Source organism: Lates calcarifer, linkage group LG6, assembly GCF_001640805.2.
Source record: "Lates calcarifer isolate ASB-BC8 linkage group LG6, TLL_Latcal_v3, whole genome shotgun sequence".
Taxonomy (NCBI): domain Eukaryota; kingdom Metazoa; phylum Chordata; class Actinopteri; family Centropomidae; genus Lates; species Lates calcarifer.
The window spans coordinates 4,591,698-4,618,507 of NC_066838.1; the positions used below are offsets into that span (position 1 = coordinate 4,591,698).

At 39.2% G+C, this 26,810-nt stretch overlaps 2 protein-coding genes and 1 long non-coding RNA gene across 5 annotated transcripts in view; 2 read left to right on the forward strand and 1 right to left on the reverse strand.

The window, feature by feature from the left end:
* The window catches only part of LOC108882664 (solute carrier family 41 member 3), a 32,104-nt gene extending 22,776 nt beyond the window's left edge, over positions 1 to 9,328 (forward strand). For all 3 annotated transcript variants that reach the window (XM_018675323.2, XM_018675322.2, XM_018675324.2), the window contains exon 11: positions 1 to 9,328. In XM_018675323.2, the coding sequence (XP_018530839.1) occupies positions 1 to 174 (174 nt within the window). In that variant the 3' untranslated portion in view covers positions 175 to 9,328.
* LOC108882666 (carbohydrate sulfotransferase 11-like) lies at positions 6,400 to 25,196 on the reverse strand. The gene is given in 5 exon segments (XM_018675325.2): positions 6,400 to 10,687; positions 10,689 to 10,967; positions 11,697 to 11,858; positions 13,067 to 13,143; positions 25,054 to 25,196. Coding segments are annotated over 5 exon segments (1,017 nt in total). The 5' UTR covers positions 25,148 to 25,196; the 3' UTR covers positions 6,400 to 10,282.
* Positions 24,335 to 25,534, forward strand: LOC127142548 (uncharacterized). The gene is made up of 2 exons (XR_007813370.1): positions 24,335 to 24,471; positions 25,063 to 25,534. It is a non-coding gene; the product is annotated as an uncharacterized LOC127142548 (long non-coding RNA).
* Positions 25,535 to 26,810: the final 1,276 nt, after the last annotated feature.

Here is a 26,810-nt window from a genome sequence, read left to right on the forward strand (position 1 = left end):
GTGGCTATCCTCCTTTATGTTGCTGACCTCATTGTCCGTTTGATGTGGAGAAAGAGTCTGGACCCTGACAATTTCTCCATCCCCTACCTGACTGCCCTGGGGGACCTGCTGGGCACTGGCTTTCTGGCCCTGTGCTTCCGCTGCGTCTCACTGGTTCAGGGCTTGGGTCTATGAATTTTTCCCCTTTACCCTGAACCCTTCGCCAGCCACTGTCATGTTGCACCAATATTATTTGCACAGAGTTGCTTTTGATTGGACAATAAAGCATTTTCTGGTCTTTATCACTGGGCCAGTTAATACCAAAGAATTTGTCTTCGTCACAAATTCAAACCTTTACACTGGTGGAGAGACAGCACATGTGACACCCACCCATTTACACCCATCCATCTGGGTAGAGGGTTTGCTGAACATGTCCAGCCCTCAGCTGGATCTAATTCTTTTATTTGAGTGCAAAGGACTTGAAAGTATTTAGAAGTTTTTGTTCTCTGTCCTTCAGAACATCTACAGTATACTGAATTTAAGTTTTAAAATCATTCCTCTTTATCTGTCCATCATTTAATTTTCCTGCACTAAGATTTGAGTTTGGTGGCTCTGTGTTCACCTCATCTCCTAGCTCATCTCTTTGGCTTTATCAGAGGAATATGTAGCAATTTTACAACATAGCAGCTGGACATCATGACAGCATATCAACTCTGTAGGCCAGTAGAATTGTTTTTCAGCGGCCTTTACTGTGAACAATTAGTATGTCTAAAGGAAATTTGTTTGAACTTGGACAGAAAAAACAGACTGTACTATGCATTAAGGCTAGAGGTGGTAGAGGTTCACATATGTAGTTCACTAACTGGAATTTTCATGGATGTATGTATGTTTGGAACAGACAGTTTGGACAGATGTTGTTTTCATGCACATCAGGTTAAATACCTGTAAACACACAATATTTCAGAATCACATGAAAAAACCTGAATCTCTATTATTATCCATATATTATCTTTTGTGAGAGTGAACACCCCTGTCCCAAGGTTTTAGATGTTTTAGATACTGTTATAACAGGGTCTGACAGACAGATTGCATGAGGTATTTCCATGGCCAAAGGCAAATGGCACAGCTGCACAGTGGAACAGTATGAATAGGAGGAAGAAAATTAGTAGGTTCGGTTGGAGTTTTATCTATCACAAACAATGGAATCACATCTTTCCTTGCAGTTTAACGCACAGTGCAGAATCACCTTGAGAGTCGCCACCTCAAGCATCTCCTGCAATGTGTAGGAGGTGCAGACATATCCTGTGTTGGTCTAGGGCACCTGCGAAGTGTTATGGGAGATAACATATTTAGTCACTCTGTAGGTGAACCATTACATAAATGAGGTGAGGAGCCAAACAAAACTGACCATAAAGACTGTTGACTTTAGGAGGGATGGAGGCACACACCAGCATGTTTTTGACGTCTATGAATGATGTATTTGTGTCCAGAATCCCTACTCTTTGTGTCTGTGTTGACACCTATGGGCATACGTAGTTATTCCTGGCCAGTGGAATAAAATCAAAATCTACTAAAAAGCTATTATTCAAGCAATTGTTTGACATAAACTAATATCAAGTTATAGCCAGCAGCTGGCTAATGTAGCTTAGCACAAAGACTGGAAAAGGGGACAGTTAGCCTGACCCTTTCCAAAGGTAACTAAATCTCCTGCCAACACCTCAAAAGCTCAATAATGAACACATATCTTGCTTGTTAAGTCCATACAAAAACAAATATACAAGTGTAAAAAATTACTGATGTATGGGGTCCTGTGCCAAACTAATTTTTGGCCATCATCTTTGGTTTTTGTACAGATTAAACAAATAAGATATAATGTGTTTGTTAGTAAGCTTTACAGCTGCTTGCATATTCCTGGATTCTGACAATGCCTGGTTAGCAGTTTCCACCTGTTTCCAGTAATTCAGACTGAATGTACACTGTACACACAATCCTCTCATCTAAACAAGAAAACAAGTAAGCATGGTTTGGAATAGGACTCCTTAAAGCAGTGTAAAGGATATCTGTGTTTGTACAGATTGCTTGGTAAAGCTACAGTAATATTCCTGTGCACAAATCCCTGTAACCACTGACAGCTGTTCCTTCTTAGACACTTCCTCCACTATGGAGAAATAGGTTTCACATCAAGTCACCAAAATATGAAATAATTACAGGTAAAAGAAGGACCAATTTGTGCTCAGTGAAAATATCACATTTTTGACTTTTTGACACAAAAACTGTCTCCAGAATGTCTAATATGCAGATGATGTATGGCTTTTCATTGCACATACAGTGGGTATATACTGTACAATGCCATTAAACAGGCACATGCAAATACTACAATAATAATTCTAAGCAATGAGATAGTTTTTCAGATTCTACATCTACATAATAGAAACTAAAGGCTCAAACACTTACACAGTCACGTTCCAAATCATTCTGATGCTCTGAAAAATATGTCCACACCTCTCTATTTGTACAGCAATCTCAATGTTCAAAAAAATTAGTATTACTTAGTCAGTATTTTATTTATTGTGAATAATTTTTGCTGCCACTCAATGTAAACAAACAAACAAACCGCAGTGAGCTGATGCAGATGACTTCTACAATTGTTTTCATCCATCAGCCCAGGTTTATGTGTTTACATCAACTGTCTAGCTGCAGAGGATCTTGGGTAATCCCTCACTTACTGCCTTACTGCTCATTGTGACATTGTCAGAACCATAAAACCTCATCATTACTGCAGTGAGTGCATGTACATGCACATGTTACTCTTCAGGGTGTTCAGACAGACAGCGAAGTGAATTCTGGCTTCACATAATTCGCACAGATTTGACCACTGGACGGTTTGGCTTCAGCTCAGCCGCTGACTGACTTCGGAACTCAGCTTGAACTCCAGTCCTTTCTTATTTTTTCCCACAGTCCCTCTCTCTCGCTGTCACTCTCATCTCTGTATGTTTATGAGATTCATATTCAAATTGAAATTCATAAATTCAAATTCATGTGCTTAAGACATATTCAACTGGCACAGACATGGCAACACCATCCTGGTCAAATTTGCACCTAATCATGTCTTTCCATTGACCTTGTTTTCAGTCATGTCATGCCAAATTACCTTCGCATTCTGTTTGAAGTAGCACTCGTCATTCAGTTAACATTTAAAGTCATGTTTAGGCATCTCCATATTATAAACGTGTATTTTTTCAGTTGACATGAATATACGGAAGATTGCAATTTGTATGTAACTGCAAAAACCTCCTTGTGTAGGATACAGACTCTATAGTCTGATGTATATTGGCTATCTGTATCCTTGCTATCATACTTGCATTTCTTCACGTGTATGAGCTTCATCTCAAAGATTTACACAATATCTCAAAATAACACAGAAATACAAATGTGTGTGTAGATGCACTCATTAAATCACATGGAACATGTTTGCTGTGTGCTGTTACTAGTTGTACCTATTTTGAGACAAACCTCCTAAACACTGAAATCTGAGGCAAATGTGAGAATAACCTGTTTTATCAGACTGAATATGTGTGTGAGGTATTTCAGTGTTAATAGTGCTTTGCTAAAAGCTTTTATTGTGACACTGTTACACAGTACTTTCTACACTAGAAGGTAATGGAATATAATACTGTACTGTACTGAATCACAGTTAATTTCACTCAAGCTTACTGTATGAGATTAATGTGTTAACTGTGGTACTGTGAGAATTAGAGCTAAGGTAGTGTTGTGCCAGCACATTCAGTAAGTGTGTCATGATCAGTTGGGCTGGATGATATAACCTGAAATCTGTATCATAATAAACTGTCACATTTATATAGATAATGAATATAATAATTACTTCCTTTTTTTTTAATACATCATCACATTTGTAGCGGCCATTTAAAGATTCAACTTTTTTCTGTAGTTATTCTTGAATTATGTGTAGGGAATATATAGTTTACTTGATTTTTTTGATAATGACTAGGTCTAGGTTGGTGATAATGATGGTAATTTAAAGGACTAGTGCAATGTATGGGGAATATACTTATTCATTCAAAGATGAGAATATTGCTAGAGAGCTAAAACTTAACCAGAACTGAAAAACCCCAAAGATCATTAACATTTGGAATGATGTGAATAACTACAAATCCTGAGCTGGATAGCCCTTCTCAACATATGTCATGTAGTTCATTCCATAAGTTTAGATAAGAAAAAAAAGACTATATTTATTCAGAATTTATGCTTTTAGCTTTAGGGCACACTATTTCCTATAAGGCCTGGACCATGGCGGATATGGATTGTAACCCCATCTACTAGAGTAGATGAAAGAAATACTGGATGAGAACATGAAAAGATATAGATGCTAGTGGAATGAAAAATATGAAACTGAAGCAAAAGCTATATGTTGAGAGTAAAAAAAAATATTTCATGCTACAATAAAAGAGATAGGATGAAGTTATTTGTTAAATTTAGAGACGCAGGCAGGCAATTTTTAACTAAGAAAGCCAGACTAACTGTCTGCTTGCTATAGTTTTAAATTTAGCAAACACATGAGACTGCTACCAATCTTCTCATCTGACTTTTAGCAAGACAGGTATTAAGTGAATTTCCCCAAACTGTGTTTAACTATTACCTTAGAAATATGGTTTATCATTCAGCCCTATTAATCAGTATGTCAAAGGGATTGCAAACTTGCACTTTTGTTTTAATAGTTGCCTTGAAAACAAAATTAATGTCAACTAAAATCTTGTCATCTACAACCATGTCAATGTTAACAAATGGTAGCTGTATCTAAATGTTGCAGCAGTCCTTCTCTGTTGCTTTCTGTAGGCAAAATTTTGTACTGTACTTAAGTGTTGACACTGCCACATAATGTCTTTAGAGGCTTTTAAAATGCCTTCATTTTCTAATCTTGCCGTGTTCACTGTCACCTGAGCTTCCACACCTCCAGTGTGTTGTCTTATGTGTGCGCAAAGATCAAGTGTGGAATCATAAACGTGACGTGTGGTGAGTGTTTATGTGATTTTTGTGGCTATGAACAATTATATTTTAATAAAAAGCAACAGTGTAACAAACTCAGTGTTACTTTGGCACCATCACGCAAATTAGCCAAAAAAAAGGACTACAAATTAAAGCCACTGTTAGAGTATGTGTATTATTTTATAACTTCTTGATACTCCATAAAATGAAGTATCAAGCATGACAGTAGTCAGGTTTACATCAACACAAATTAATGTCTCCATCCCCGCTGTAAATATTGGGAGGTGGGCTTATTTAGATAAACACAAGGTGGCACTAATTCTCAAGCCATGTGCCTTTAAATCATTGGTGCAACATGATAACATAATCATAAATGCACCATAGAGCTGAAAAATACTACCTTTTTAAGAGCCTTTTTTTTTTTCTTCCAAGGCTGGCCTGTTTATCAAGCACTGCAGGCAACCATAAGTAGTTGGGGAGAAAAACAAGGTCTATCTCAATGAAAATCTCCCTCTACCAGCAACATTGGAAGAATACGAGGTATAGCTATTAAATAATGAGACTGCGCTTATGAAGACAAAACCACATGGTTCATTGTCACACCCAGTGTTATATATTAAAGGTTGGGTATTCATGCACAACTGCTGTAAGTTTCCAATAAGTGACGTTAACTTGATTGAAGTACACATGTTTTTGGAAAGGTGTCGGAAAATGATTAGCAAGTTGAGCAAGGCTTTAACTTGAAATTTTTGGTGAAACTGAACATAACAGCAGCTGAATCTATTTGTACATTAACTGAGGCGTATGGGGAACACTGCATGTCACGTGCACGTGTTTGAAAGGCACAAAAGAGATTGTGCAGGCAGATAGGACGTCCAAGACGACAAACTTTCTAGGCGCCCATGAACAAATTGATTGATGACTCAGAATAAGAATGATAGCAGAATTGGTCTCCACTGATAAGGAGACAGTTGCAACAAAATTTGAATGTGACAAAAGTGTGGGCCAAAGTTGTCCTGAAACTTCTGACTCCTGATCAAAAGGTGAAGCAGTTTCTGTCCCAAAAACAAATCCCAAATCCCAGTGCTTGATCACCCTCCCTATTCACCTGATCTAGCGCCATGTGCAAATCTGTGCTCAAAAGAACACTTTCTGAGTCTGTGTCAGAAGTTAAGAAAAGAACGACAGAGGTTCTGAGACAACTGTCCAAAGAAGACCTACTGCACTGCTTTGATCAGTGGAAGACCTGAATGCAGCGGTGTGTTGATGCAGAAGGGGAGGGATGTTGAAGGAGAAAGACACTACAAAATGTCTACGTTCAATAAAATTGTAGTACAGCATTAGTCCTGTTCCCTTGTATCTCTGAGTATGACATAACTGTGTTTGTGAGGAACAAAAAAGAACACACACACTCTCTTCTGCTTTTGAGCGATTGTATTTGTTGAAACTTCAAGGTAACCAGCCAGTCAATCATCGCATCAGCAAGTGCACTTCAGTTATCACATTCACAGTTTTGGGTCACAAGTAAACTGGTGCATGAGAGTCTTTCAGATTGTGCTCTGTTCTCTGTTTCACAGTGACTCACCAAGCCACTGCTCTGACTAAAGGACCATTTCTACAGAAAATGGCTGGAGATGTCTGACTAGCTGTGCTTATTCACAGCAGCGTCTGGGCTTTTGAGATGGAAATACAGTATGTGTAAGCCTTTTGAAAGAATAAGCTACTTGTTATTTGTATTCTGTAATTTCCAGGAAAAAAGAAATTAAAAGGTAAAACATATATTTTGAGCAGCATGTCATTGAGCCAGTAGGAAGAAAAACATTAAGGGTGTGATTGGGTTTTGGCAAGTGACAGCTTCTTGCAAATTATGGCTTAAATCACACACTGCTACAAAGGAGAGCATTAAAAAAGAAAACCCTGTGATCCATGGCAAACACATGATGGCACAAAATTTAAGGACTGAATAAAAGAGGAAGTCACTTATAAAAACACAGCTTTTAACACCATACTCACACACAGATATTGCACCTTTCAAAGCGTAACTACAGGAAGAAAAATGCAATGTTTCCAGAGTGGGCCTGCACGGACCTGTCTGACACAAATGAAATGTCTTATAAAAGAAATCTGGAAGAGACTAAGCTGGTTCCTGCTAGTTCAGCGCCAACTTGTCTTGACATGCACTAGCATAATTTGTGTGAACTTATTGAGCGCAACTGTAACTAATATCCTGACTGCGGGGCCTGCCTATTTCAATGGATATGTTGACTTTTGTTGTTTTGTGGAGGATTCCTGTTTTTCTCAGGACAACAGGTCCAGATAAGTCCCTGCACTAAATGTTTTCAATTCAACCAGGCTAGATTAGTCTCTTGATAAACAGAGAAGCCCCAAGATATTCTACGGGGAGACATTGTTGAGACCGGAAAATGTTACACTACATTGCAAGTATTTGAACAGTTAGTTTGTTCTTTTGTTCTTCAGGCTCTCTGCCTCTGTACAGTAAAATAATGGGTAGTACTTAAAGCGCCATGTCTTAACTTTAATATGAGTCGGCTCCACAGCTGGTGGCTGCAGTGGAAGCTTGTATCACCAGACAGTGTCTGCTGTTGGGTCGAAGAGTTGAGGCAATAATACCTATCACAATTAGGTTAGACTTCATTTGTATCTGTATAATTACTTTTGAACTCCTTGACTTCGGGGACTATGTGTTAAAAGGATTCCACCTCCCACTGTTCTCTCTCTATATTGATGTAAACCTACTCAAATTAACACTGAGACTTCGCACTTTATGAAGTATTGATTATTTTAATTCAAACTGAATTTAGAGAGAACCTGAAGAACAACAGTGTACAACTTTCCAAAAAACTTACAGTCTGCACTGTATTTGTCATAGTTATTAGAAAGAATGTAGTTATATTGCATTATATACAATATATATAGGTGTGGTCCCCATTTCTAAACATTTTGATGTGACAAGGATCCAGGTGGGAATTCAACGTAAATCTGAATCACAAATTTAAGATGGTAGATGTAGAAACATGCTACGAAAAACAAAACAGCTTCACTTCTGACAAAACAGGACACACTGATCATCACAGATGCATATGATAGTCAGTGTGTCCGCGCCTTGAGTCTGACTGTGAGATTTTACAGCAACATTTTATTTTACGTGTCCATTATTTCCTAATCATTTGATAGATGGTTCTCCGAAAAGAACTGTGCAACTTAGTTTTAGTACTGTAGGGAAAGCAGACAAAGTTCCTATTCTGTGAACTTCACTTAATTGTGTTCAAATATAGCAGCACATTTTCCAGAGGAATTTCCTTGATAAATTCAAAGTAAATATTTACTCAAAAATCGTTTATTTTTAAACTTTACAGTGGAAAAGTTGACTCGCATGCTGTCCTAGACAGGTCAGTGTCTCCATACAATTTGCATTTTCTGCATATTCAGCTGATTTGCTATGCACTGACACACACACACACACACACACACACACACACACACTAGCTTTGTAATTCATTGGAATGAATTTACTGAAACCACAGTTTCTCTTTTACTGTAATTAGTGCAAATTTAGGATTCTTTGTTGAAACTTCACAGCAAATTTTAAGGAATTTATGGAGCTGGAAAAATAAAACATTACGTTTTAAATTCTAACAAATAATTTCAACTCATATGTACTCTAAAAGTCTTACATAGTGTAAGGTACTGCAGTTTAATGTACTAGTTTTCAACAGTTTTGCACATGCGCTGGCAGATGTGACTGTATTAATTTAAATCTGTAAAGCTACTGGGTGATTTTAGCCATAGTTTCATGAAGTAATGGACACTGATGACATCATGATGAAGTCAAAACTTTGATGCAGCAGAACCAGAGATATCAAAACTGCTTGAAGCCATTTGTTAAAAGTGATCCTTCTGCAGCACAGGTGATTAATAAACACTGTCCTACATTAACCTCTGTACTATTAGCATAAATTTACTGACATTTGCTGCACAAGGCCGTTCAGTGCAGCAGTGATGACTACTGTGGGTGGATTAACCCTTCATGTGCCTGCCTTCACCCTAACAAGGGGAGCTCTGACCAGGAGGAGTGCTGGGCTGGACCCAGCCCTGACCACAGCTATGTGGTTGTTTGTTCAGCCTACCTGCCCAGAGCTAAATACAGACAGCGATAGAGGAGGGGTGGCAACAAGCGTTTACTGGAATTAAAGAGATACTGCAGGCTTCCCTGGAAATGCTCTCACATATAAATTTAAAGATAGTGTTCGGTGCTGTGACAAGTTAAGATAAGACAAGTCCTGGATGTGGATTTTCAACATGGGTTTGAGAAAAGCTTTTTTTTTTTTAAAAAAAAAAAAAAAAAAAAGAAAAGAAAAAAGTGTGATATGATAACTTTAGAGTTGCTCAGAAGATTTCTATTTGGCATCAGTTTATGTGCAAAAGCCAAGACAGCAAGTAACTTTCCATGCAAGTAAATATTTACTCTGAAAGACAAAAAACCTTTATGCCTTCATATAAAATTCATTTTCACAAAATCATGAGCTCAAATCCATACATTTCAATAATAAATACTTTATGCTCTCACATACATAAATAAAGGCCTTCCAGAGATATTGTACTTCAGGTGCTTTGAAATAATCTTCTGTGTTCTGTTTCACCTGTATACCCATGTGAGAGGAGAACCTGCTCCTCTGAAGTTTGACCTTGATTTATGGCTCACGTTAACAAGCCATGGGGAAATGTCCCTGTAGTGGGCACCACAGGAATGCTGGTAAGGCACATTACACCAACGTGACAGCCAGATGTAACAGACTAGAGCTAGAAATGGCAATCAGGAAAACAAAAAATAAATACCGAATTCTAACTGAACCTAAAGCTCTGACAGAAAGGACCTGTTTGTGAAGATGCGTGAAAGTAGACACGTCACCTGCATTTTCAAACACATTTTGAAAACAATCTGTCTGTTCTGCTAAACATCAAAACACTAAATGTGACATATGCTTGGTAGATTACAGCACAAACTAACTGTCTTTTCCTTCTCAAGACGAAATTTGGTTCCACTTAGAATGTTCCATTCACTGAAACCAGAAAATCAACTCATTCTCCACAGCCACCGGTTTCTGCTGGAGAGTAGTAGTGACGAGTCTATGCCTGTGATGGACCACCTATGCAGAAATGAAAATTTTAAAGGTCCATGGCAACCAGAAAGTGCAAAATAATCATTGTTTATGAGTATGGATGGGATGTGAAAGAAAAACTATCACACCCGAGCCATCTATGGCACTCACTCTGCCCCTTATCGAGTCCTGAGATACTCTGGTGTGGAGTAGTTGAAGAGCAAGAAGTCCATTCGATACATGTTGAACAGTTTTTTCTGGTAGAAAGGACTGATATGCTTAAAGAACCGTGCTGCCATGTTGCCATCAGTCCTGGTGCTCTTACCAGATGTTGGAAATTGAAGTGTCCCCTCCACTCCGGCCAACCTGAGCACAGCCTGAGCATCTGGCTCCAGAGTCTCGTACTTCCCCACTACATCATAGTGGATCAGACAGGGGTGGCAGAGGGAGTGCACCCGCTCCCAGTGCTCATTCAAAGGTTCCTCCCGTTGGGTCCGAGGATCCACGAGATACTGTACAAACTCATGGAAAGAAACATCATTCCCTTTCTCCAGTGCCTCAGGGTCAGGGTTTGGACGGTGCCGGACGGATGATCTTGGTTCCGTAGCGCTTGTGGAAAGCGGTGTTGTAGCTACGTGTGAACTTGTTCCGGTAGGCAGACACCAGACGCTCAAAGGGCTCCCGCACAAAGATGAACTTGAGGTAGCTGCGAAGGCGCTGGTTGATCTCTGGGACTGAGAACTCAGAAAGCGTGCGGAGGTTACCAGCTACGTGCGCCTCGTTGGCAGGGATGGCAAGAGGATCAGTGTAGCGGCCGTCACTAGTGAGGACCATAAGGACACGTTTCCAATTTGTGCAGGCTACCTGGAAGTCATAAAAGGGAGGAGGATTTTCTTTCAAGCAAAAATTCACTTTCATACATTGGGAAACTAGAGCTGCTGTTTTTATACACTGCAACAAACTCACATCTCAGCAGTCTTAGCTACAGGGGCTTTCAGTCTGATATTGTGTATTTCACAAAGATAAAATCGAGACAACTGTGCCAACACAAACTCTGTCCTTGTCAACAGGAAACCTGATGTTACCAGTGACTTACACTCTGGGCTACAATTTGAGCTTTTTTTTAACCAATATTTGCTTACATTTTTGCAAACTGGCACAATTAAATGTATGCTGAATTATTTATTACCGGTTCCTAACTGCAGTGTACCCATCGATGTTCAGACAAGTGTGACTGGATTAGTTTGACGCTAAAGAAAACTTAAAATGTGATGATTTTCAGGCAAGTTCAAGCTGGTATTAGTGAGGTTTTTTAATGATTTCTAAGCAGATTTATAGCCATGGATGCTGAGTCTAACAATATATGTATCATGCCTGTGTGTTCAGATTTGACTCAAACTGCAGGCTAATTCGGCGGCCAAACTACAGTAACTATCTTCTGGTTGAAATTAGAGATCAGGAACCTGTCCCTTTCATCTCACGCAGTATCTTTGCTTCACGTCTCTAACTCTGTCCCCTCCTTCTTCCTTCCTGTGTGACAAACTAACACAGTCTACAATTTCAGCTGCACTATTTAATGTAATGGTAACCAACCTTGGGTACGTAGCAGTAAATAAGGCTGTGTTTATCATCCACAATGAGGTGTTTGAGATCCTCAGGCGAAAGGACCCGGCGCTTCCTCGTGTGGCTCAGACATGCCTGCTCCAGCAGCTCCCTGCGACCTTGGAGGGACCTCTGAGCTGCCAACAGCTCCAGCTGCTTGTGATGAGGACAATGCAGTATGGATGAAAGAGGGACCAGACAGACGATTGAGAAAAGAAGAAGCACAAACAGAAACACCTCTTAAAAACTGCTGCAGTCTGTCCAGAGCAAAACTCACAGAACAAGAGATTTAATACTTTTGATACAAGTTCATCTATATCTTAAAATGATTAACAAAAACTGCATATATCAAGTTTAGAGTACTATTTTAGCTCTTTCCTTTTTAAAACCGAATGATGAACAATGAACAAATGAAAAATGAACAAATTTAAACCAATAACTTCCAGTAACTCCTTAACCCTCCTACCTATTTACAGGAGGTCTGGTATCTCTGTTGACTTGCTTATTATGCAGGACAGCTTGTTACTGTATGTTTTTGTTGCATGTATTCTTCAGTGCACTGCATGCTAATCCAAAATGACAGGCTGCAATGTGACCTCAGTGACTGACCTTGAATCAGTACTACAAATCATATCCAATCAGCCAAACACTGTATGTGACAATAAGCATCATTTGATGTCAGGGTTCAGGTTACTCTGATTCTAAATGTTAATATCCTACAGCCCAGACTTACACCAAGACGCCAAAATGACCTTTTTCTTAAGAGAAATTTGGGAATTGTACATTTTTCTCCTTCCAATGTCAATATCTGTTGCAAAGACCTCTTGACAGAACCTCAAAACTGGACAAATCTACACTCAAGACTGAGACAGCTGCATCTACAATTTTAACCCTAAATATAAGGCTAGATCCAGCAGCTGGTTAGCTTAGCATGGAGGCATGCCTGGCAACCTTACAGTGACAACAGGAAGTCACTGTACCTAGGAAAGATCAAGTCCAGCACACAACCTCTTGAACGAGTAAATAAACATGGAAAGATCTGACTTGACTTGGCAAAGCTAGCTGTTTCTCCATTTCCAGTATGTATGCTAAGCTAAGCTGCTGGCTGTAGCTTCACATTGAGAAGATATGAGAGATATGAGAGAGGTATGTAATACACATGTATCCCGAAATCTTAAACTATATCTTTTAGAAAATATGGTATTTAAATTGATAAACTCATACAGTGCAGCAGCAGACACCTGAATAACCATCTAAAATGATAATTATTCTGGTCGAGTAAGATCACTTAAAATCTGAAAATGAAAGTGCCAAGTAAAAAATATGTTTGTTGTTCATTGTGCATGCATTTGTGCTCTCACCTGGTCTCCATTGTAGAGGGTCTGCAGTGGACTTCTTCTGCTTTTCCCTGGTCTACTGCCAGTCTTTACACCAGGTTCTACAGTGACAGAGAAAGATTTTATAAATCACACTATTCTTCATTAGCTGTGCAGCAAACAAAGAATGTTTAATAGGAAAAGTGTGTTTCTGTGTTATCTTTATGAACTCATGCTATAGTGAATTTCTCACCTTTTCTCAGGATCTATGTGAAATGGAGAACACCACAGTAAGTTACATATTTAAGTTATATGTTAACAAGAGAGCTTGCTGTGGCTTTGTTGACTTTGTCATCACTAACTGAAATCTGACCACATTGCTGTTCATTTTAGATCACAAAGGAGGAACACTTTTTATGATGTATCATGTATTTGCACAAAGGTTTAAATTACACTGTTAAGATGTCAAACAGAGTTATAGGGAAGGTCAGTCAGAGCCAACTTTCCAACCCTCCTCTGGTCTGCCTTTGTCATGACGTGATCCCTCTTATAGAGAAGCCTCCCACTTTTCATTTATAGATTCCATTGGAACATTGTGTTCCCTCCAAACTCTCTCTCTCAAACTTCACTCTTTACTACTCAAACTTTTCTAAACTCACAGTTTACTCTCCTCCTCCTTTTTGTCTCTCTTTGACTTAGCTGCAACTTTTTTTCTTTATCAGTCCTGTATAATTTGACTTTGTATCTATCCACAGCAAATTATCTGTTGGAAACAAAACAAAACAGATTTGGAGAATGCCCAGTACCAATTTCCTCATCCAGGCTCTGCTGGTTTGAAGAAGTTACAATATCTGGATGGAGACCATGTTATCGACTCTCCTCCTACCTCCAGCCTCTATAAACACATCTGTCTTCTCCTTCCACCTCCCATCCACTCCCATCCCCCTTTCCTCCAGGCCTGATGGCAGTCAGTGTTGGTGTCTGCAGCTAAAGTTACTGAGCAAGAACAGTGTTTCGTTTTGCACATGTGGCTAAACAATGCCAAGGGTTACTTTACATCTTACGCAAAGCTGGAATGAGAGAGTGAGTAGAGAGAGATGAGGAATGTGCTTTATGTAGATATTTGCATGAGGGAAACTATTTGAAAGGAAGCCTCTGGAATGATGAGAAAAATCCATACCATCATATGGAAAGTATATCAACTGGCAATAAAACACAAGGTGAAGGGTTATTCTATGCATGGAATCCAGAAGGAGACAGAGACTGTTTGACTCCCACTGTTTCTCTTCTTTCTGCTGAGCTGGCATCAAGCAAATAAAGTGGTAGTTTCACTGTTTTGAAATGTCAGAGAAATATAATAAATCTCTACGTTGGCCTGGTACTCTGGTGTCAAACTGTAAATCATAACAGCTTCCTACATTTTGAAGAAGACAACAAAAAGGAGAACAATAACAGTAGTGATGAGTCAGCAGATACAGTACATGTAGTAAAAGAGGATCAGAGATAGACAGTGAGTCTGAGACTGCCGTGATACAGCCTCTATCTGTCCCTCCTCTGCGTGAGCTCACATAAATCACCAAAAATCCTCAACTTCCTCTGGGTGAATCTGTGCCACATCATCTGAACACACAGAGATAGACATCTAAGTCCTGCTGGACCCTGCTGAAAAGCTTTGCTGGATACATATAACATCCACATCTTTGGCCCTGTATGGATCCAGGGCACACACAGTTACATCTCATTTCTATATTCTATTTTTTGATTATAAGAAAGTATACATATGATAAAATCTTTTGTACAGCACTCAGAGAGTCAAAGCTACAGTACTGTTAGAATGAAATGTTGAAGAGGTCACAGAAACAGCACACTTATAAAAATAAAAGCTGATCGCAGACAGAAATCAGACTGTCTAAGTCTCAGGTACCACTGAATATAATCAATGAGGTGTCCAAGCTCTCAGTCAACAGCAATGCTGTTCATGTTAAGCATCAAAGCCTTCAGCAAACTCAGGACACTTCCTAACGAAGCTGGAAACTAGGTCAAAGGCTCAACTTGTGTATAAATGGTTTATTGTATGTATAAACACAACATGATGGAGAGGAAACATTTAAGCATTTAATCCATACTGATATCATGAGGGGAAGACAGCAACAGGGGAGAGTAGATGTCAAATACAGAGCTAATTTATCAACTAAAATCATCATAGGAGAACTGAAACCTGTTCGTGCTTGAGCATCTTTAAACTCAGTCTGAAAAGACTGAATGGTTTGAGACAGTATTCAGACTCTTGTTCATTAACTGATATTCATGTTTATGCCCTAAAACTGGTGAAGAGGGTGATAATTTGTGAACATAGTTTTACTTTCAAAAGACAGTGCTCAATAATCAAAAGACACATTTAAAAAAAACAACTAAAATTCCAGTGGCCCTGGACCCACATCACACCAAACACACAGGAAAATTGAACCAGCAAGAGCATGTCAAATGTTGATTCACCTCCCTATCTTTGTATATTTTTCTAAAGAAAAAGGAAGTCATGTAGTTTGTACTTTCCAAGCACTGGTAGCCTTTGCAGAATTCCCATCGCTCTATGACCTTATTCTGGGTGTAGACCACATGGGTGCTTAAATGAGTTAATCACTTGGAAAACCCCAAAAGGAAAAACAATGTTGACAAGGTTTCAATACATAATTTCTTTTGCCACATCAACTCAAGGCACACAAAGGATGGCAATGATGGTCCATCCGACTGGCCATGCTGATCCAGACTGAAATATCTCAACTGTGTGCAGATTGTCATTACATCTTGTACAGGGATTCAAGAGCATGTATACTGTGTGTTCAGTGCTAGTTAGCAACTGTTAGCATGCTGACACTAAGATGGTGAACATGATACGCATTACAAAGCACCTCTGTGCCACAACTCTAAGTCTTGTGTGCAGATAATTCTGATTGTGACACCAAGCTGTGCGTTATCTGGACTAATCTCTACATGAGTGAGTGTGAACATGAGCTTGTTGAGGGGAGGCAGGAGGGTGTCCTTTTGTCTTGCTCTTTTTTGAACAGACAGAATTTCTTTCTGACATGCTACTTGATTTGTAGATCTGCAACTCCATAAACTTTAGTATAAAACCACTCTAACTCATTTTACTGATCCTTTCTCTTCATACATAAAGGTCTCCAAGTCTCCTGGCCCTACAAGATATCAGTCAGTCTACAGTTTCTCCTCTATTAGCAGTGCTATCTTTTATTGTGGATATAAAGTCTGACAAAGGAATGACGTTCTTCTCTGTGCATCAAAGCTTTTACCTGAACTCACACTATCAGGCTTTGTTAAAAAGGAAAGCACATTTCTGAGTGCTCCTTTCTAATCATCACAAACCACATCTTTTTCTGTGTCATGTGCTCTATCACATACACCAGAAAACCACTACTTCCTCTCAGAACCAGGAAATGATACAATACTGACAGTTGAAGAAGAGCAGAGGAGGCCTCAGTCTTATGACACACACAAACAGCCACATTTTGAACCTGGACTTGTCTGGTTTAACAGTCTGCCAGGCATGTAAGGCTCTGCTGTTGTTACATTCTCAGACAAACAAGGTTCCATTAAGACTGTATACTGGTCTGGCTCATTATAAACAGACAGCACTATCTTGTGACTTATCAGTTAACAGGAAGCGACAACATTTATTAAGAATTTTGCTAAAATGCTTTGATTGTGTGGGTCCAATACATTTAAAACTTTTATTATTGTTGTTATTATTTCATTTATTTATCAAGACAAATCTCTGCCCCCTGTGGTGGCAAATAATCTTCTAATTTTTTAGAAAACCTCTTTCACAATAAAGAGCCAAGAGGATCCTGTGGCATCAATAATGCAAATATTTATTTAAAGAGGTAAAACTGCACTTAATTGCACTCAAAAGGAAGGCCTGTTTTTACGAGGGCCACAAGACGGAAGTTTCCATGAGCTGAGAGAAAACCGCAATGCAATTTGCTTTGATTGAGGTATGTAAAAGTTTCACAATACAACTAAAGGTGACAGAAAGATAAAGTAAGATGTCACAAATGAAAACAACAGATGGCAGGAAGAGACAATGGGATTACCAGGAGTAACAGGCCACCACAGTTTTTGTGTTTGTTTTGAGCACAGCTTGGTTTAAAAGTGTCACACTGTCCACTAATGAGAGCTGCAGATGGTGGTAATTAGGCCAACAAGATGGGCTGACTTTACGATCAGTGATATCCTTTGCAATGAGGCAAACACTTCCTTTTAATCTTACTCATACCGTCCTCATGTTCACTGGCACAATTCTTAAAAATGAGTTGAAAATGCAACAGAAACATGCCTGTAAAAGATTTCCTGAGTAATTACTACATCAACTAAATAAGATGTCAGACTTAAGGTTGACCTGAAATACATGTGCAACCCTCCCCCCAACTCTTCAGAACATTAAAAAGGTTAAGTTTGACAGACAATGAGTTCACTTAGGTTAGACGTTAAGGTAGGGAGGCTCCTCTTAATGGGTGAGGCCCTAACAAGTTTGGGTTATTATTCACAATTATATAAATACAACTTGAATATTAGGACCAGGAGGAGAGGGGATCAAGTGACCCCAGTAGATAATGCTTTCAGTCCTAAAGGATAAATTTTTGTATTTTTGAACCTGCTTATTTTCCTGTGTTTTGCAAATGATTGATAGGAACGTAGTACCTGGCAACCACAAACAGTAATGTAATCCAATGAGCATTTGTCCACTTCAAAGTACTAACGTGCTAACTTTTGTCACTTGTGACAAAAATGTCTGACAACACTATGGATAGTTTTCCAACAGAAATAGACTTTCTTTGTGTTGTGTGATATACTTTTACTTATATAAAGAATCTGAATACCACTGAAAGTGAATACTGACCAAAGATTGTGTTAGCTACAAAGAGAAAATCTATTCACACAATTAAATTATACAAAACTCTTCATCTTATCAGTCTAAATTCTCACATAATCAGGGTCAGTTGAAATCCCTCATTCTTGATGCCATGTTGGCAACCACGTCTTTTGCCATTAAAAAAGCAGCATGTGTGTCTACAAAAACACAGCAATGTTAGAATTTGTTCCTGCGTTTCTCTGAGTCCCTTACAAGTCATTCTCTGGAACTGGTCTAATTGCTGCTGATCCACTCTTGAATGCTCTGTTGTCTGGTGATGCTACATGTAAAACCTCAGGTTTTAGTATTTCCCTTCTTTTTAAATACAGGTTTTAACAGAGTTAACAATATACATATATATAGTCTGTTTTGTATCTGACTCTCAGTAGCCTAGCCCCATTTAGGACTGTCTCATCAACCTTTTGGTCAAATGGGGCTATTGCCAAAGTCTCGCCACACCACTGAGGTCTTGATATCATAGCTTGCTGCTATCTGGCTATCAGACTACTGTGCTTATTTTCTGAGGTATGCTGTCTGTTCCTTAAGTACTGTCATATTGTATCGTTAATTAGAAATAGCTTCATTTCTGTGATGTAACTATTTCAAAAAGTTGTTTGTATCACCCAGCCCTACTTAATATTAACATCTAATATAAGCACATCACAGGTTTGGGTCCAGTTTTCCAAACCGTTACAGCATTCTGACCATTTCTGTCTCTTAATAAAGTAGCATCACTACTTCCTGTTTGTTGATCCAAAAGTAATAAGCTCCTTTATACCTGACACAACACAGAGGCTACAAAGCACAGCACAAGATGCCACAAATGGATCACAGCTCACCTTCAACAAAAAAATGACAAACATAACCTGCTGCTGGTTTAACAGAACAAGAAAGATCAGAGGCACACTCTGATCAGACCATGAAGCACTAAAACCACAGCATCATCTTCAACTACTTAAGAAAGCAAGCCTCCAGCTCCCGTTTTTGCATATAAATCCACTTTTGCTTTAGTACTTCCTCTTTGTAAAAACCGTCATTAATGTTATGGGGAAGGCCAAAAGACTTAATGATTTAGAAGATAGAGCATGTTTGGGATTTTACAAATAGACTTTTAGATATGCACCCCATAGAGTGAGGAAGAACAAATAGCCAGCAGGTGTAGCATGTGGTGTACAGCATGCTCTACAGAGCTGTCGGCATTGTGGGGACCTTAAAGGCATCACAGCATTCTTTGTTTGTTTCACAACAGCTGCACTGATGTCAATATCAGATGGAGGCATGCATGCATGCCCATAAAGTAGCACTGATGTGTTCAATTAGAGGATTACACTGTGTATTATGTGTGTAAATAGGCATGTGTAGGGATGAGCAAGTGTGTTTGTGAGTTAACACATGTGTTCAGTGACAAAGACTATGGTGTCTATTTTGGTGCCTACAGTAGGTTTAGGAAAAATAAATAAATAAATAAAAATGGCGTGTAATGTGCACAGACTCTGTGTGTGGGCAAGACACATCAGAGTCTTGATGTCGACTCTGTTTAGAGTTAAGAGGTGAAATCCATCACTGTCAGAAGAGTGAAGAACATAAGTGATGTCTGGAAAAACAACCTTCAAAAAACTGCCACTCACCTGTGGCAGTTTATTTTTTTAATTGACCTCAGATTTGATCAGTTTGTGTAACAATGGTTGTGACAGATCACTCGAGACCTACAACAGTGGCATGGTGTAAAGGCAGAACCACGGCTATAAAATGTGTTATTCAGGTGCCTGCGGGCAGTTTGGCTTGTTGATCAGACAATTCGCTATTGTCTACCATAGCTGGGAAAGAGAGAGGAGAGTTTTCCCACCCTCTAGCATGTGAAGCCATGTACAGCTGCCTAGCAAATGAAGTGGAAAAGTTGGAAAGGGTGAATGTAGAGCAAACAGCACCATGAACAGAGAATATGTTCAGGTTCAGAAATAATGATTTTACCAAGAGCAAACCCCAGACACACTCAAGTCCTGGTTGTGCTCAAGGGCAACATTTGTCAGTTCAGTCTGAATTCCATGCCATGATGCACAAACCATTATGTACAAAGGGTTGTCATGTGAACAGACGTAAAAATTCTAAGAAGGTGACTGTGCTTGTTTCCCTACAGAGCAGTAGATAACGCGGGTTCTGTAGATGTTTTAGGTACTGCAGATGTGATTCTTTTTTGACCAATGGGGGCAGCATAATATATATCCCTACAAGTGTTCTAGTCTGATGTCAAGCACAAACGGAAGAAGACAGATGAAGAAGACAGATGAAGGCAGACACAGTAAACAAGTAGAGCAACACATGGAATGGTCTGCCACATGGACAAAAACACACCAAGAGTCATGGTTTCCTGTGTCAAACAGCAAGATCTAAGACTTGTCAAATTAGCACTTTCAGCATAAGTGTGGATTTAAACTTGTCTTGTAAATGCTGACAAATTAATTCTATCTTTGACGGATGCTCACAGTGTGCCACCACCCTTCCACAGGGAGAAGTCACACACGACGACACACACAATGACATTATGTCACACAGCATTGTCGAGTCAACACAGCCACATAAAAGAGAGAGAGGAAAAAGAAAGTGGGTGTGCGTCTCTATTTTTGTTCAAATTATGATGTATCTAATAAGAGAAGCTGACTGGAAATAGCATACGTCAAAGACATTTCCTCAATATGTTAAAAACATTTTTATGCTGGCTTGAAGGATGATTTTTTGGGGACAAAAGTTTGCATCTTATCTTTTGTAAAAAACAAAACAAATCAGGTCGAGATTATATCCCTGGTGTAATCTCTAGTTTGGAGACAAAGAGAGAATTTCATTTCATGGCAGAGGATAGGGATTGCAAGGACTTGAGCAAGTGCTATTTTTATCAGGGATGCACATTTGATATCTTCTCACTGGTGTCTGCTTTCACTTTTGATAACTTGAAAAAGTGACTTGAGAAGAGGTACAGTGATGACAGAGTTAGCTCCTCTTACGTCTCAGTTTCAGCTACTTTACTGAGTGATACATGTCTTATTTAACTAGAATATAGCCTAAATCCTTAAAACAAAACTCTTCATGCATCAGTTTAATATGGTCCTTGTCATTGCTGGTCTATGAAGTAGTTTTGATGCACAGCAGTAATCTGAGACAGAAGTTATCTATTACAGACTGATAAACGACCAACATCAGCTTAGGAAAGAAGTACACCTTGCAAGTCTGTGGACTTTAACATAGCAGACCACACTGTTTAAATAAATGACTAATAATAACATTATGTAACGGTACATGTGGTATGCTAGTTCTCCAGCAGTTCTGATTCACACCACTTAGACATGGACAGATACACCATACACGGTAAACCACATTGGTGATGACTAGTGAGGTGTTTTTGCTGACGTTAACTTTCATTAACATGTAATTCACAGAGTTCATGAACACTATGCACCTGTAACTAAGCAACAGTATATCTAAAGTATTTTTTGTTTTGGTTTAGCCTTAAGCACTGTGCTATCATTTATTTAGTCCTCTATGTTTGCAGTATCTTGAACACCACTGATCTCATTTTAACAAAACATGAGGATGTTGTCTGTGAGCTCTGTCTGCAAGTAAAGCTCAAAATAAGAGCTGAATCTCTCTAAAATACCTTAAACAAATGAACAGTTAACAGATAATAAATGTGACATGACTTAACTAGTGAGTTTATAATAGCATACTGGGTCAAACTTGTATTTCTTTCCTGAGTCCCTAACCCAGGGTGTTGGCACCGGAAGTCAGACAATGGAAGCACAACAATAATATACACTGTGTTTCCTGTCCGATATTAAACAGTAGGTTTAATTGGGAAATGTGGTTCTGTAAGCTAAGTGGAAATGAAACATGAGAGCATTTTAAAATGAGATCTACAATGCCTGTGCTCAACTTACAAATACACAACTATGCAAGAATTATTCTCCTTTTGAGGATGGAGGCCTTGGCTCAGTGTTACATGGGGTTTTATGAAAGCGAACAGAGCAGAGCAAGAGGCAGGAGGAACAGAGAAACAATGAGAAAGTGGTCCTCTGATAGATGACTTGTAGAAAAAATAAGCCTTTGTCATATTTGACTATAAAGTAAAGGTGAGCGATCTCCCTAGAAAAACATATTGCACTCTTTTTAATGTGCACTCAAAATCAACGATCTGAATTATCTTTTTTTTCCCAGTTTTGAAATACACTATTGACAATATTCAGACTTGAAGTGGCTTATGGACTTATCTATCATTTAAAACACAATACTGCATTAAAGACACTATTTTCAAATGGTTATTAAAACCTGAGTTAAACTCTAAATATTAAATTTGTAATCACCAGTAAATAAGTAACACAAGTGCTCAGAACTTGAGTAGTAGCAATTGTAGGTGTAGTAGTGATAACTGTTTTTGTTTCGGGACCTCATGAAATACAGATGAATGGGGTTGTACCGACCTCAGTGAAACACTCTCGCCATTTTCCTTCAGATGTTTTCTTTTAAGATGGCTAAACAGATTGCTGACCCTTGCCCAACAAAATTTACAGACAACTCTGCTTTGAGAAACATCTGACTGTGCCACACTACTGACGTTGAATCCTTCTTTGACATCAGCTCATCTGCCATGCTGCTGGCTCAATTTGAATTGCTTTCAAATACATCATGCACAAAAGAGACGTGGTATCATTTGGTCAATCAGCACAGCCATTTAGTAGCAATCATTATGTTGATCTGTGAATGTAGCATGGGTCCACATTATTAGAATAGACCGAGTATTAGTAGGAGGACACAAAATGTCACAGTCTCTACAATTCACTTGAAAAGTGAATCATGGACATGTTCAAGATCGATCACAATATATTATCATCAAATTGCCCAACTCTACTATATGGCTTCACCGGTGATGAATGATTCTGATCTGCAGTGTGGGCACAATAACAAGTGAAAACTCTATCAGCAAGCGACCTAAAACATAGTTCACACATGATAATCAAAAACCTGTATGTAACAGAGCCCTGAGGAGAGCCCAAACTGCTGACTAGCAGATCTGACAGCTGTTCACCTTTGTATGAGTGCATATAATTACTTGGTAATTAATAAAACTGGGACTGTTACTGCAGTACCACAGTAACATAACACCAACCACAGCATTAAGCTCATTACAATCTGCACTGTGTTTTTCTCTTTAATACCAACCAAGTGCCCACCTCACCACCCACAACAAGGGAACGTTACTGGAGGGAAACTGAAATTTCTCATCCTCTATATTCTGGTGGTTAAGTAAACATCAGACCTCCAACACCCCGGGAAAGGCGAGCACTCACCCCATGCTAAATCCTAATGGCTGATCACAGCTGTCCAAATATATGAAAGTCTAGTGTACAAACACAGTATGAAAGTATAAATCACATTTTTGTCAATTGGGCATACATTTGTCATTAGCTAAAGTATTATATACAGTACATAGTATAACAATTCATTGTACTTGAATACTACCTGCTGGTTCTTTCTATCCTGTTTCTATTTACTGTGCTCAAGTCAGACTGAAACAAGAGCATAAGTGAGAAATAAAAAGGAATGGAAAAGGCTGGGGTAACACAGAAACAGTATTAATACAGCAACAGTGTTGCTTCTCAAACCCAGTCTGACTAGACACACAGTAATTAAGGAAGACTTGTGCTTTGTTGACATCCTGTGAATTAGTCCTCTCTTATGTGGCTTGCATGGCTACTGGTTGGGCTGAAAAGCAGACAAGCCTAAACGCGTCAGGCAGTAAAGGCATACACCTACTTGGTGGAGGGGGAGCACCAGGGGCGCTAGAGTGTGTTACTTGTGGGTTTGGCAACATGTGGTCTGTTTGCCTGTCACAGACAGTTCCACATTTATTCAGCATTTGGTGGTCTAAAAGGTGATTTATTGCAGTGGTGGTGTACTGTTCTGGTGGTGTACTGGTGTACATGATGGGGTGTGTGCTGGGGACAATTCAGGGCAAATTATGGGTGTGATGAAAGTTTTTTTTTTAACTCTTTTTTGATCATAATCTTTCATATGTAACACATATGATTCCATGTGTTCTAGTATATGCTGTGACACGTGTTTCCCCATTGCTGCAAATCTGAGCATGCTTTGCAGAGTTCATCTGAATACATTTTAATAGAAACCTTTGTTCACCAATCAAGCTCCTCTCTGCAAACAATATCACCATAAACTGGACACTGTTTTCTCCTTTCTGCACCATTCTCCTCCCCTGCCTTTCTTCTTAACCAACCACATGCAAAACTCCTTGTTTTTAAGACACACTCTTCCTCCCTCTCTTCTACACCCATGTGCCACTTTGCTTCAGTACATATGGTCAACACAAATTGATTCACCTCTAATTCTCCTCTGTTTCTTCCTCTTTCTCTCTGACTAAGCTTTAACTTCTCCCCTGGAAGTCTGCAGTCCCCTGGGGGCCAGTCTGTCTTTCAATGTCCAGAATAGGCTCAACCCAGGAAACAAAGGGAGAGGAGAGGTAAGAGGAGAAGGGTTACAGCAGAGGAATGCAGGAGGTCTCTGGGAGGGGGTTTTCAAAACATTCCACTGTTCACAGTGCACTTATTCATACTTAATTTCATTCACATTTCATTATGTCTGTGCACATGCTCTCCGATTCATACATGTACACTAACACATACACACATACAGGTGTGCCAGTGTTTTATAGTTTATCAAAGATGCACAACCTTTGCATGAACCCACTGCCCTATTCAAAAGCCTGAATGCTGCATGAGATACAAGACACCAACACATTATCTACTAGTTATTACTTCCACATTGTACGCTAGCCATGTAACATTAATATAATGCAATATTATCAGTAATTACAGTATTGCTTTTGTATGATCAAGCTAATTATGGCTTGTGCGTGTACTACAAATTGGGACAAATGAAATTTGACCCAATAGTTTTACTCTCTTTGTGGTCACCGCACTATATTTCTAAAGTAGTATTCGTGTGGTATTTAAATATAGAACCCGTCACTTTAAGAATATTACAGTACGGTTTATGTAGTTCTTTGTCAAAAGATTGTGTGTGAGTATATGTGTGGTCTCACCTGGTTTAGTGATGCTCTGAAAGTAAAGCACAAGAACGAAGAGTGAGCCGAGGCACGTCGCCAGGAACAGGCGTCCTCCTCTGGGCATCTTCATCCTGAAGCCCGGCTCTGCTGGCGGAGCCCACGACCCCTCGTCGCTGCCTCGACACGGTTCATACGAGACCACCCGGCGGAAGATGCGAGACTCTCCGGAGAATTAGTAGCCTATTCATTAATTGCGGAAAGTGAAGAATAACCACAGCCCATCCAGGAATAACGTTGACCGGGCTACTGAACGACACATTCATCAACGTTAGCCGTTAATTTTAACGTGAGTGGGACGTAAATCCAGGTCCGCCCGATGTGGTCTTTGCCTGGTGTATAATATTACGTTGACTTGATAATGATGACAAATTAAGAAAGGTCACCTTAGATAAAACATTACATAATGTTACACTGACATGACAAGTCCTAAAGCAAAATAAAAACTTATTAATAAACAGTTTTGTTCCGTCTGAGCTCCAGTTGTTACCCACACTAATGGTGTCTATACTTTGCGAAGCTACACAAACTTCTTCTCCGCCAAACATGGACGGGGCACCATGCCATGACGTCACACCCACCCCTCTCTCGCGCCCTCTGCCCGTTTCATAGGCTGTTGTGCTGCCTTCAGGTAATACCGGACATATTTAAACCAGACTATGGATTTTCCATGTGAAGTATCCTCAGATGTCAGGTGTTTTTTATTTATAATAAACAGTTCAAACGACATATGTTATTACTTTGTGGGTACAAAAAATGTAGGCAACATTTTCCCCAAACAATCAGAAGCTGCCGTGAGCCCACTGCGTTTCCTTTGCCTAAGCCGTACCACCGATCTGAGAAGCACTGGCTTACAAAGAGAACGTGAAGGCAGCATTACAGTCGCTCACAGAGATTTCAGCGTACCTTCAGGTACAGCGTGTTCTGTGCAATGCGACTTCTAATACCTAAATGACGCTTGAAGTAATACGTTTTGTGAACAGCGTTAAATTTAAGTAATAATAATTTACCTAAACACACAGAAAATAAACATACTATTCACTGTATGGATACCAACTTTCCTGCTGTGAAATGGGTCGGGTATCTGTAGTCCACATTTTATTTTCAGTCATATTTGACTTTACTGATTGCAAACCTAGATTTTGCAGGGTGAAGCAGTGTGCTTCTGCTGTGTCAGTGTTACAAACTTAAGATGGTTGCAGCACTTACAGTAGCTTCTTGCTTTGAGCACCATCCTGCAATACGACATGATGGGCCTACTCATAACAGTCTTACACTGAATAACAGTACCTTTACAGACGCATAATTGTATAATTGAGTTTATATGTACTACTGTGTTTTCTAATGTTCTTTTAATATTCTTTCACCGTTTTTATGCAGTTCATAAACTTCACTTAAAACAACTTAATATGTTCAGATTCCACTCTGATGAGCTTCCATAGACTTTTCCATACCAAAATCCCCCCAAATGTTTATGATAAATTTAGTAATGGAGGATGATGTTCAAGTAGAAGGATGACTGGATTCACAACAATGACCCCAAGTAACTCAATGAGTAGATTAAAGCTGCCTATGTGATCACTATTAGAAATGATCCCTGTTGCTTTCTGTTTAAAGTTTCCAAACAGTGTGTGTAATGCCCCACACCCCATTTAATCACAGTGTTATATCATGTTAAGTCAGTTTTATTTACTGTTGCACATCTCAGAGACAGATCAACGGCGCCACAAACCTAG